General features: G+C 44.5%; 1 protein-coding gene across 1 annotated transcript; it reads right to left on the minus strand.

Annotated features, from left to right (window-relative positions):
• Positions 1-34: 34 nt before the first annotated feature.
• On the minus strand, positions 35-11,249 carry LOC134394053 (selenide, water dikinase 1-like). Its single transcript, XM_063119180.1, has 8 exons — positions 10,914-11,249; positions 6,225-6,328; positions 5,917-6,024; positions 4,330-4,484; positions 3,147-3,237; positions 2,663-2,762; positions 1,201-1,413; positions 35-771 (listed from the first exon to the last, which is right to left on the minus strand). Exons 1-8 carry the CDS (start codon positions 11,215-11,217, stop codon positions 542-544), a joined length of 1,305 nt encoding a protein of 434 aa, XP_062975250.1. The 5' UTR covers positions 11,218-11,249; the 3' UTR covers positions 35-541.
• Positions 11,250-12,060: the final 811 nt, after the last annotated feature.

Genomic DNA, 12,060 nt, shown 5'->3' on the forward strand with positions numbered 1-12,060 from the left:
GTGTGCAAGCAACTCCAGCCTTCCAAGTCCAACATTAGCTATAGAAATCAACTTTTTTTTTATTAACTCAAATCACCAATAATTTACAACCCAAGGAACAATCCATGAAGCTGAGCTTGGTACTGCTCCTCTAGTGTTCCTCTGCTCCTCCAAGCCCACGACTGGGATTTAAAGGAGGTGCTTCATGAAGAGAGGAGCAGCTTCTGGCCCAACCAGATGGCTTTTACAATCACCCCACCCTCCTTTTGGTCCAGCTGCTCAGTCTGACCAAAAGCTGGGAGAGCTCAAGAACAGGTAGAACTATTCCAATAAATCATTCAAGTTACCATCTTGTCCCAATCAACAGTGGCCGCAATTTACCGGCTTTCAAGAAATGGATTCATAACCAATTTGCATCAGATTTGCATCAGATCAGATTGTCCAATGAGGAGGACAATATTCTGGGGATTATTGTGCTATAGAAGAGCGCACTGATCCAGAGCCTCAGGGTGCTTTTCAACTCCAGAGCCTACAGTGGATAGAAGAAAGTCGTTTTGCCACCTCATGAGGCAGCTTCAGGGCTAGCACTGGAATTGTTATCCTGAGGGGATGCACTGGCCCCACGGGGTGTCACTTCAATAATACGAGGCTTCTCAATGATGCGAGCGGTCTGGTTGCCCTTCTCCACGATGCCAATGATCCAGGCTTGGTGTCCCTCTCCATACTTGGGAGACTTGATCTCAGCACAGAAGCGGGCAGCCTGTTCCCGAGGTAAACAGATCAGCAGCCCCCCTGCCATGTAAAGAGAGCAAGTTAAGATCATTCAGGTATTTAAAACTCCCTGCAACTATATAGACTTCAAGGTTGCTGGATTTGCTTGTGTTTGTTTGAATTGATTTAATCATCATCATCATCATCATCTACTAAAATCCCGAAATTTACTAAGTGGAGCCCAGTGTAAAAGCACAGGAGCTTGTGGAGTACCAGAACCAAAGAGAACTCTTATCATTCCACACAAAAAATAATGCCTGGTTCTCCAAAGCTTTCTTCATTTTATCAGTATAATTGGGGTGGGTGAATGGGAGGGAGGAAGAATCATTTTGTTGTTATTGTCAGACAATTGCAAATCAGAAAACCTTGCTAATTTACTGCAGTTACCCGGAGGTCAACCTGTAGATTCTAATCTGCCCACCAGTGTGGCCCAGGCTCTCTCTCTCTTACCAGATGTCTCTGGGGATGTTCCTTGCAGGAGCCTAGACCGGTTACCACATGCTTTGCTGATAGCAGCCATCTTGGCAATGATGGGTAGATTATGGATGACGAAAGACACCTCGCTGCGTTGCTGCTTGGCCAGGTTCTGTGCGTGGCCCAGAATTCCAAAGCCTGTAATGTCTGTGGCAGCATGAGCGTTGAAAGTGTGCATCAAACTGGCAGCTAGAGAACAAGAACAAAACTTAGGAGGCACAAGTGACAGAGCAGCAGCCAGACCTGTACACAGCAGTTCTCAGTGAACTACTGCCTATAATTGAGGCTGGAGAAGCAGCCCGCTAATACTGTTCATTTCTTATACCTCTGCGGGTTTTTATTATCTTGGATGCTGGTGGCAGCAACATGGATAAAACAGAAGTACGGCCTTTAATCTTTCTTATAAGATGGGGAAGTACCTGTATTTCATTGATTGTAAGATGCACACCAATTTCAGTACCACCAACAGAAAAAAAGCTTTGATTCTAAGAATACTAATCACACCTGCGATTCTACGACGCACCCCATTCTTAGAGATGTTTATGGGGGGAAAAGTGTGTCTTAGAATCGAAGAAATACGGTAATATACATCTGGCATTTGTACAAGCACCATGTACATTGATGGTGCTATATAAATAAATAAATAAATAAATAAATAAATAATAATAATAATAATAATAATACAGATGGTATTAGAAAGCTCCCAAGATAATCAGGTCTATGTCAGTCCGGGGAATCCTGAATCAGAGGACGTATTAATCTAGCCGCTGCCCAATGAAGTTAAGTGCTACAAACTGGTGCTGCTAAAGGCTAGCAAATTGAATATGCTAGTTCTTTCCATGCAACTGACAATGTAATTCTACAAAATGTGTTCACAAACCACCCTTTTCAGAAATCTTTGTGATCACTACAGAAATCAGTTTTGTTTAGTCAGGCTTTTTTTTTTTTTGCAGATCATTGTAGATTATCAAGTTAACCCTGCCATATAATTTAAAACACCTGAGGCTCATGAGTTTCATTCCACCAAAAGCTTTCAGTGTTGTCTGTAAAAATAAGACTGCTCTAATACATGAGAGTAAGAGAAACAGACTGCTGTCACCCTTACTTCTCTGCTTCTTTACAGAACACAGAGATAAGATGAAGGTTAGAAGAATTCAGAACACTCAATTCAATGTAATTTTCTTTTAAAGAGGGTCTTGGAATGTAAATGCTTTGAGAATCTTGAAATATTTAAGGCTGCAGTCTGACTTCTTTATTACAAAGATTTCTTTATTACAAAGATTTCTCTCCCACCTTTCTGCCTAAATAAGACGTTCAAGACAGCTTACAAGTTATCCAAGTCATTTAAAAAATACATATGCATTTGCACAGCAGCATCAACCCTTTGGGTTGCAAATGAAGTGCAGGTGAAACCGAACACCTCAAACAGGATTCCTACCTGTCCTGTTCAGCATGGCCATACTAAACATGGCTTCCTGGTAGGCCAATTCAACATCTTCTCTGGAAACTACTAGTTTAATCTTATTCCACCGCTCTGGCTGTAACAGAAGTAAGAGATTTTTAAAAAGTTGTTCCAATCCTCGCTAGCAAATTCAGCAGCCTCTCACCCACCAAATCAAGTCACTATAGTAAGACTTCAAAGCTATTCCATTGTTTGATGCAAGACAACTTTACAGTTGCATCATAAAACCTCTTGCCTACCTAGCTCACTTCAGGCAGATGACTCTTGCTTTGAGGTTAGAGTTGTTCTAAAGTTACCTGGCAGCTTGAGGCCTGCACCAATCTTAGGCCTATTATGGTGACAATATTTTCCCTGTTCCAGGTTCCTCTTGCAAATATACACAAGAGGAGTCTCCCCATCCCCCATGCCGCATGTAGGGAAAACAAAGAGGCTGCAGGATTTCCCATAGATGAAAACTAACGTTATCTAGCCAATGGTGAGCATTCACTGCCACTTGAGTCCCCAGTGGCTTCGTCAGCACAAGCACATCCCCTGGAACTGCACTCTCTGGCCTAGAATAAAAAAAGAACAGGAGTTCAATACTCAGAGCATATAGGCCACCATAAAACAGTTCTCAGGGTGACTCAACAACAACAACAGCAACACAGTTTAAATTCAACATTAAGACAGGTCACAATATTAATTGCCAATAACAGCAACATAAAAGCTGTTATAGAGAGTAAAAAGAGCCTAAATCTAAACTAGATTAAGAGACTTGGGAAAATAGATCTTTTTATTGAGGCCAAAATGATGCAACAGTGGCTTTATACCAGGTTAAGAACTCTTATTTTGCCACATAAAAACATATAATGGCTATCTTCTGGGTGAAAGAGTTACTGAGGTTTGGATGGAGGAAAGTTACTAAGCAATGCAAAAAGAAGAAAGGCTGAAGAATTGGGGAAAACAGGTATGCATACCTGCAAAGCTAACTGTGGAACATGAACAAGATGCATGTAATTAGTGGAGTTTGGGGGAAAAACATTGGGGAAAGGGACTTCCAAGATAAGCCCAAAACCTGAATTTTTAATTTTTGTGAACCGCCCAGAGAGCTTCGGCTATTGGGCGGTATAGAAATATAATAAATAAATAAATAATAAGCAAGGGTTGTATAATTCAGGAATGTTGCAAGCAGGTGAAATTGTGATCAGTGTTTTTGAGGGAAAGATGTCCTTTAGCATTAAAAAAACCCAAAATTTCAAAGAGATAAGGCCAATTAATGTACAATCACTATATGTAATCAAGACGTGATCCTGCAAAGACTTGGGAGAATGAGCATTTAAGGTATGCCAAAATTAGCAAAGCTCCAAGGAAGTCTTAAACACCAAAAAAAGAAGCTGCATGCAGCATATCTCCTGCTTCTGAGTATACGAACCGGCTGGCCACCATTGCTCTAGCAATGGTAACTATCTGAATGAATGTGACACGCGTGAATAGACTGAATTAAACTGCATTCTCTCTGAATAAAGTTGTACTAAAAATCGCATTTGAATTTTGAATCTCGGTGATCCTGCAAGCTTCCCAGCAATTAAGGAGATGCGATTAGCTCTTCTGCACACACACTGCTTTCTCAAATTCCCTCCTAATAATGAGATCTCAATACTCACATAATAAATTCGTTGGGCTGACATACAACTGTCGCAACTCCCCCAACAATGATCCAAGGATTCAAGACTGTCTGCCCACCAGTTACTGAGGTGCCACCATCTTCTGCTGAATCCCGGAAGCCCTTGATTATTAGTGGCATGATTTTGTCCCGCTCCTAAGTGAAGCATATAATAAAGAATTCAAGGAGCCTGCAATCATCTGGTTTGTTCTGGAAAGAAGCAGTTCTCTGCATGCAGGTTTCATAGTTAAACAAAAAAGGTCTACAAAGCAATGGTTCTATGGAGTATTTATTTATTTATGTATTTATTTATTTATTTATTTATTAAACTTCTGTACCACTCCCATAGCCAGGGCTCTCTGGGCGGTTTACAGAAATTCTAAAATTGAGGTAAAAACAAGTATACAAAATTTAAAACTAAAACACAGAACATACACACGTAAAGCATTAAAAACCGATTAAAAACTAAACATGTGGGTAGTTAGGATGTGCCGCCATATGCCTGGGCAAAGAGGAAAGTCTTAACCTGGCACCGAAAGGATAGCAGCGTTGGCACCAGGCGAGCCTCGTCAGGGAGATCATTCCACAGTCTGGGGGCCACCACCGAAAAGGCCCTGTCCCTCGTTGCCACACTCCGAGCCTCTCTCGGAGTAGGCACCCGGAGGAGGACCTTAGATGTTGAACGTAGTGACCGGGTATATTCTCGTCGGGAGAGGCGTTCCGTCAGGTATATTTGGCTACATGGACTTAATTCAGACATCAAATCAAACTGTGATTAAGGAAGCTTAACTATGGTCCAAGTAGACAAGCCATGATTTGCAATTGGCCAGAAAATCAGAATTTAAAAAATGGATTGAAGTGAGTTTGCGCTATTTTTTGGCATGAGGCATGAATTGACAAGCCATCATTTCAGTCCTTTCACCGCCTCTGGGAGCCCCTGCACCATAGAAGCAGGTGTGCTGAAGGGAAATGAAAGCAAGCAGCTCTACAAAACGGTTTGACTGTTTATTTCAAAACTCAAACCATGGTTTCAGTTCTAAACTAGGATCAGCACTAATGATCACTTGGCATGATGTCTAAACTGAGTCATGAAGTGTCCGATTTTATTCCTGCAACAATCCTCATAGAAATTCTGCATTAGAAACACCTTTAACCATGTACAGAATGCATTTTATGCATTAGAGATGCCTTTAAGCATATACAGAATGCATTTTTCTTCTCTTTCTCACACGGATGCCTTGGCTCTCCAGACTCACAGGCAGGGGCACTGCACATCACTTAATGCTACACATTGGTTTAACTGGCGATGCCGCAGAATGAACATGGGATCTCCTGCATTCAAAGCACGTGCTTTGAATAGTGTTCTCCTCTTAAGATTTTGAAGAGTATCACTGTCTCTACTCCCCTGACTACAGCCAGAATTGAACAAGAAATTTCTGGCTCAGTAGATGCAGTCACACAGTAATTTCCTTTATTGCAACCCCTCCATGCCCTAATTAAATATAAAACACCATATATTTTGTACACAAAACTACTTTTTTTAAAAAAGGTATTTTTAAAACGTAAAATTATCCATTGTGCTTCTCACCTCATCAGTCATTTTCTGGCTCACACTCAGCAGCATAAGCATGTTGTCACATTCTGTGATGCCCATAGCATAGAGGTCACTCAGCACGTTGGCACAGGCAATGCGACCCTAGATGAAAGACATGAAGTAACAGACATGGAACAAGGAGGATGGCAACACACAAAGGCACTTGTCCTTATAAGCCTCACTTGCAAAGCCTTCCTCCTCATAACACAAATGTACCATGTTCCATCCTAGATTCAGCTCAAACACGTCTATAAGACCAACCAACCAACCCCCTCCACTTTCTACCAGTATCCTCTACTCACCATCATATAAGGGTCCTCCACCAATGGATAAAAGAAATCTGTAGTCTGTACAAGAGAGAGACCCCCATGCCTCAAGGGGATTACACAGGAGTCCATTCCAATACCTGTGGAAAAGAGGGGCCAGAAACATTGCAGCAACTCTAAAAGTATTTCCACCTCAAGCAATTATAAATGTCTAAAAATGCAGTAAATGGGGGAATTAGGTGGCACAGTTCCAATGTGACAGAATGGACTGCAGGAAAGGAAGACATTAGTAAATAAATGTTTATATAGTGCTTTAAAGCAGTCAGCCATGCCTTACTGCACATTCTCACTAAGCTAGGCCAGAGAGCTAAGATAGAGAGAGTATAGCCCACCTAAAGAGTTTGTGGGAAAGGCAAGATTTAACCAGGGGACCTTCCCATTTGTAGCCCAGCCTCATGTTACTACTCTAGACCACTACACCAGACCATCTCTCTTGTGTTAAATGGGGGGGGGGGGGGGGGGAAGACCTCTGCAAATAAAAAAATAGCACAACAGGGAATCAGAAAAATTCACAAACTCTTCCTCGGCTGGGCAAGTCTTCTCCTTGCAGGAAGCGTTGCGTTGCTGTGTAGTTTTAACACACACAGAGAGGGGGTGGGGATTTAAAAATATGACTAGGGTGACCATATGCAAAGGAGGACAGGGCTCCTGTATCTTTAACAGTTGTATAGAAAAGGGAATTTCAGCAGGTGTCGTTTGTATATATGGGGAACCTGGTAAAATTCGCTCTTCATCACAACAGTTAAAGCTGCAGGTGCCCTGCCCTCTTTTAAATCTGGTCACTCTAGTATAGCTCCTGCAGCTTTAACTGTTGTGCATATACAAATGACACCTGCTGAAATTCCCTTTTCTATGCAACTGTTAAAGATACAGGAGCCCTGTCCTCCTTTTCATAGGGTCACCCTAAATATGACTCTCACATAGAACCATAGAATAGCAGAGTTGGAAGGGGCCTACAAGTCCAACCCCCTGCTCAATCCAGGAATCCACCCTAAAGCATCCCTGACAGATGGCTGTCCAGCTGCCTCTAGTGTGGGAGAGGCCACACCCTCACCAGGCAACTGGTTCCACTGTCGTACTGCTCTAACAGTCAGTAAGATTTTCCTGATGTCCAGCTGGAATCTGGCTCCCTGTAACTTATTATTATTATTATTATTATTATTTATTTATATAGCACCATCAATGTACATGGTGCTGTACAGAGTAAAACAGAAAATCGCAAGACCCTGCCGCATAGGCTTACAATCTAATAAAATCATAGTAAAGCAATAAGGAGGGGAAGAGAATGCAAACAAGCACTGGGTAGGGTAAACAGGCACAGGGTAGGGTAAAACTAACAGTATAAAGTCCAGGCAGCATCAAGTTTTAAAAGTTTTAGGAAAAAGAAAAGTTTTTAGCTGAGCTTTAAAAGCTGCGATTGAACTTGTGGATCTCAGATGTTCCGGAAGAGCGTTCCAGGCGTAAGGGGCAGCAGAGGAAAATGGACGAAGCCGAGCAAGGGAAGTAGAGACCCTTGGGCAGGCGAGAAACATGGCATCAGAGGAGTGAAGAGCACGAGCGGGGCAATAGTGTGAGATGAGAGAGGAGAGATAGGAAGGAGCTAGACCGTGAAAAGCTTTGAAGGTCGACAGGAGAAGTTTATATTGGATTCTGAAGTGAATTGGAAGCCAATGAAGAGATTTCAGAAGTGGAGTAACATGGTCAGAGTGGCGAGCCAAGAAGATGATCTTAGCGGCAGAGTGGTGGACAGAAACCAACGGACTGATGTGAGAAGAAGGCAGGCCAGAGAGAAGAAGGTTGCAGTAGTCCAACCGGGAAATAACCAGTGCATGAACAAGCGTCTTGGCAGAAGAGACAGACAGAGATGGTCGAATCCTGGCAATATTATACAGGAAAAAACGACAGGATTTAGCTACTGCCTCAATATGAGGAATAAAGGAGAGCGATGAGTCAAATATGAAGCCAAGACTGCAAGCTTCCTTGACCGGAGTAAGCGTAATATCATTGACAGTGAGAGAGAATGAAAGATGAGGAGAAGGTTTAGGAGGAAAAACAAGCAATTCAGTCTTTGCCATATTTAGTTTCAGACGACGATGAAGCAGCCAGGCTGAGATATCTGAGAGACATGCCGAGATACGATCGTGAACATCAGGAGAAAGTTCCGGAGATGAAAGATATAATTGTGTATCATCGGCATACAGATGATATTGGAGGCCATGAGATTGAATAAGCTTACCCAAGGGCAACATGTATAATGAAAACAGCAACGGGCCAAGCACCGAGCCTTGCGGAACCCCAACTGAAAGGGGAAAAGAGGAAGACGAGCTGCCATTAGCCAACACGCTGAAAGAGCGACCCGCTAGATAGGAGGCAAACCAGTTATAGACAGAGCCACAAAGTCCAAGGTCATGAAGGGAATCTAAGAGAAGATCATGATCAACCGTGTCAAAGGCTGCAGTTAGATCAAGGAGAATAAGAATGGAATAAAGGCCTTTAGACTTGGCAGTAAGAAGATCATTGGTGATCTTAGTAAGGGCTGTTTCAGTGGAATGCAAAGGACGGAATCCGGATTGAAAAGGATCTAGAGCAGAGTTACTAGTAAGAAAGTCAAGACAGCGAGAGTAGACCACACGCTCCAGGATCTTTGAGACAAAAGGCAACAAAGAGACAGGTCGGTAGTTAGACAGAGATAGCCTATCAAGAGTAGGTTTCTTGAGAATGGGAGAGACTGTAGCATGTTTAAAAGCAGAAGGAAATGAGCCAGAGGACAGAGAAAAATTAATAATATGAAGCAAGGAAGGGAGGATAGCGGGAATAAGATTTATAAAGACACGAGAGGGAATTGGATCACGAGAGCAATTGGAAGGCTTCAAAAAGCGCAGTATTGTAGACAGTTCATCCACTGAGACCGAAGGAAACGCAGAGAAATTTGCAGGAGGAACGGACAGATGAGGAACAGGAACTGGAAGAGGAGCAGAGCTGGCCAGATCAGAGCGAATAGTTTGGATTTTAGCATTGAAAAAAGAGGCAAAATTATTAGCAGTCAGAGAGGTGGGGAGAGATGGTGGATTAGGCTTCAGGAGAGAATTGAAGGACGCAAAGAGCCGCTGAGGATGCCTAGCATTTGACTGGATCAACGTTGAGTAGTATTGCTGTTTGGCCAGTGAAATGGCAGAAGAGAAAGAGGAGAGTACAAATTTGTAATGGACAAAGTCCGCCCAGTCCCTGGTCTTACGCCAAAGGCGTTCAGCTGCCCGGGAGCAAGAGCGAAGGTAGCGGAGGAAAGAGGTGAGCCACGGTTGAGCCCGTTATTCCGTGTCCTGCATTCTGAGAGGATCGAGAAGAGATAATAGAATCATAGAATAGCAGAGTTGGAAGGGGCCTACAAGGCCATCGAGTCCAACCCCCTGCTCAGTGCAGGAATCCACCCTAAAACATCCCTGACAGATGGTAGTCCAGCTGCCTCTTGAAGGCCTCTAGTGTGGGAGAGCCCACAACCTCCCTAGGGAACTGATTCCATTGTCGTACTGCTCTAAGTCAGGAAGTTTTTCCTGATATCCAGCTGGAATCTGGCTTCCTTTAACTTGAGCCTGTTATTCCGTGTCCTGCACTCTGGGAGAATCGAGAAAAGATCCTGGCCCTCCTCTGTGTGACAACCTTTTAAGTATTTGAAGAGTGCTATCATGTCTCCCCTCCATCTTCTCTTCTCCAGGCTAAACATGCCCAGTTCTTTCAGTCTCTCCTCTTAGGGCTTTGTTTCCAGACCCCTGATCATCCTGGTTGCCCTCCTCTGAACACGCTCCAGCTTGTCGGCGTCCTTCTTGAATTGTGGAGCCCAGAACTGGACGCAATTCTCTAGATGAGGCCTAACCAGGGCCGAATAGAGAGGAACCAGTACCTCACGTGATTTGGAAGCTACACTTCTATTAATGCAGCCCAAAATAGCATTGACCTTTCTTGCAGCCATCTCGCACTGTTGGCTCATATTCAACTTGCAGTCTACAACAATTCCAAGATCCTTCTTGTCTGTAGTATTGCTGAGCCAAGTATCCCCTATCTTGTAACTGTGCCTTTGGTTTCTATTTCCTAAATGTAGAACTTGGCATTTATCCCTATTAAATTCCATCCTGTTGTTTTCAGCCCAGCACTCCAGCCTATCAAGACCACTTTGAAGTTTGTTTCTGTCTTCCGAGGTATTAGCTATCCCCCCCCAATTTTGTGTCATCTGCAAATTTGATCAGCGTTCCCTGCACCTCTTCGTCCAAATCATTAATACAAATGTTGAAGAGCACTGGGCCCAGGCCTGAGCCCTGCGGCACCCCAGGGATCCTGGCCCTCCTCTATGGGACAACCTTTTAAGTATTTGAAGAGTGCTCTCATGTCTCCCCTCAGTCTTCTCTTCTCCAGGCTAAACGTGCCCATTTCTTTCAGCCTCTCCTCATAGGGCTTTGTTTCCATCTACAACTGTCCCGTGGTGCAGTCCATTGTACCTCTTCCGAACACGATCACTTTGTTCTATTGCAGTGCAGGCTCTGATCGGCGGCAACACACAATAGGCGCCACCCGAAAGGCCTAAATCCGAGGCACTCCTCGAGTGCTCCTCCTCCTCCTCCTCCTCCTCCTGCTCCCCCGTCTCTTTCAGCCCCGGTCCCTACCAAGCCTTACCGACGGTGGGAGTGAGGGCTCCGGCAGCCGCCGCGGCCGCATCATCCCCCGCCCCGGCCAACCCGGGGCGGGGACCGCCGAGTCCCTCCAGGAGCCTGAGCAGCGTCTCCTGGGGGACTTTGCAGCCTCAGCCCCGCAGCTCCCCGTAGCTGGTGAGCCTCCAGCCCGGGTTGAGCCCCAGCGCCTCAGGCTCGAAGGTCCGGTAGCCAGGCGGGGCTGGTAGCGGCGGCGGCGGGGCGGGATTCGGGGCGGCCGTCGCCAAGGCAGGCAGCCCCGCTGAGGGAGAACCAGTCAGCGCCGCCATCTCGGGTTCCTGTGGAGAAGCTTCCAGGAGTCGCGCGAGATGTAGCGCGCTCGCGGTGGGGGCGGGGCCGCAGCGAAAAGGGCGGGAACCCCTCAGACGCTTTAATCGCGGGGAACGAAGTCTCGCGAGAAGAGGGATGAAAACGCGTTCTCGACCGTTGAGGAACGGTGACTAGTGACGTTGCGATTTGGAGGGGAGGGGAGGGGGGGAGAAACGGCGCCCCAGGTGCTGCGTGAGCAGGGGGTTGGACTCGATGGCCTTGTAGGCCCCTTCCAACTCTGCTATTCTATGATTTATTCACCCTCTCTTCAAAGTCAGCACTGGGAACGTTGTCCTGAATGTGTGCACCAACTTCCATTCCAATGTTTTAGCTTTTGTGTTTTCTTCTGCGTGTGTCCCCCCCCACACAAACACACCTTGAAAATGGATTTGAACTTGAGGCGTAGAATAATGCCCTGAATGTGAACACCACTTGTCAATCTCTAAACATAGAATTGGGCCCTGATCTTGAATATTTATTTATTTATTTATTACATGTTTATACCGCCCAATAGCCGAAGCTCTCTCTCTTTTCATGCTTGCCTATTTATGATCTTTCCAAATTGTCTGCCTTTATTATCAAGCAGTTTGTCATTTTGTAGAAGTGAGGCTGAGTTCACACATTTTGTTTATCAAATAATAATTTCAATGGTCACTTAATTAGTTGAATGTAAGACTTTCCTCTTTGCCCAGGCATATGGCGGTACATCTTAATCACCCACATGTTTAGTTTTTTAACGGTTTTTTATGCTCTATGTGTGTATGTTCTGTGTTTTAGAATTTTAAATTTTGTATACTCGTTTT

Source organism: Elgaria multicarinata, chromosome 3 (assembly GCF_023053635.1).
Source record: "Elgaria multicarinata webbii isolate HBS135686 ecotype San Diego chromosome 3, rElgMul1.1.pri, whole genome shotgun sequence".
NCBI classification, from domain to species: domain Eukaryota; kingdom Metazoa; phylum Chordata; class Lepidosauria; order Squamata; family Anguidae; genus Elgaria; species Elgaria multicarinata.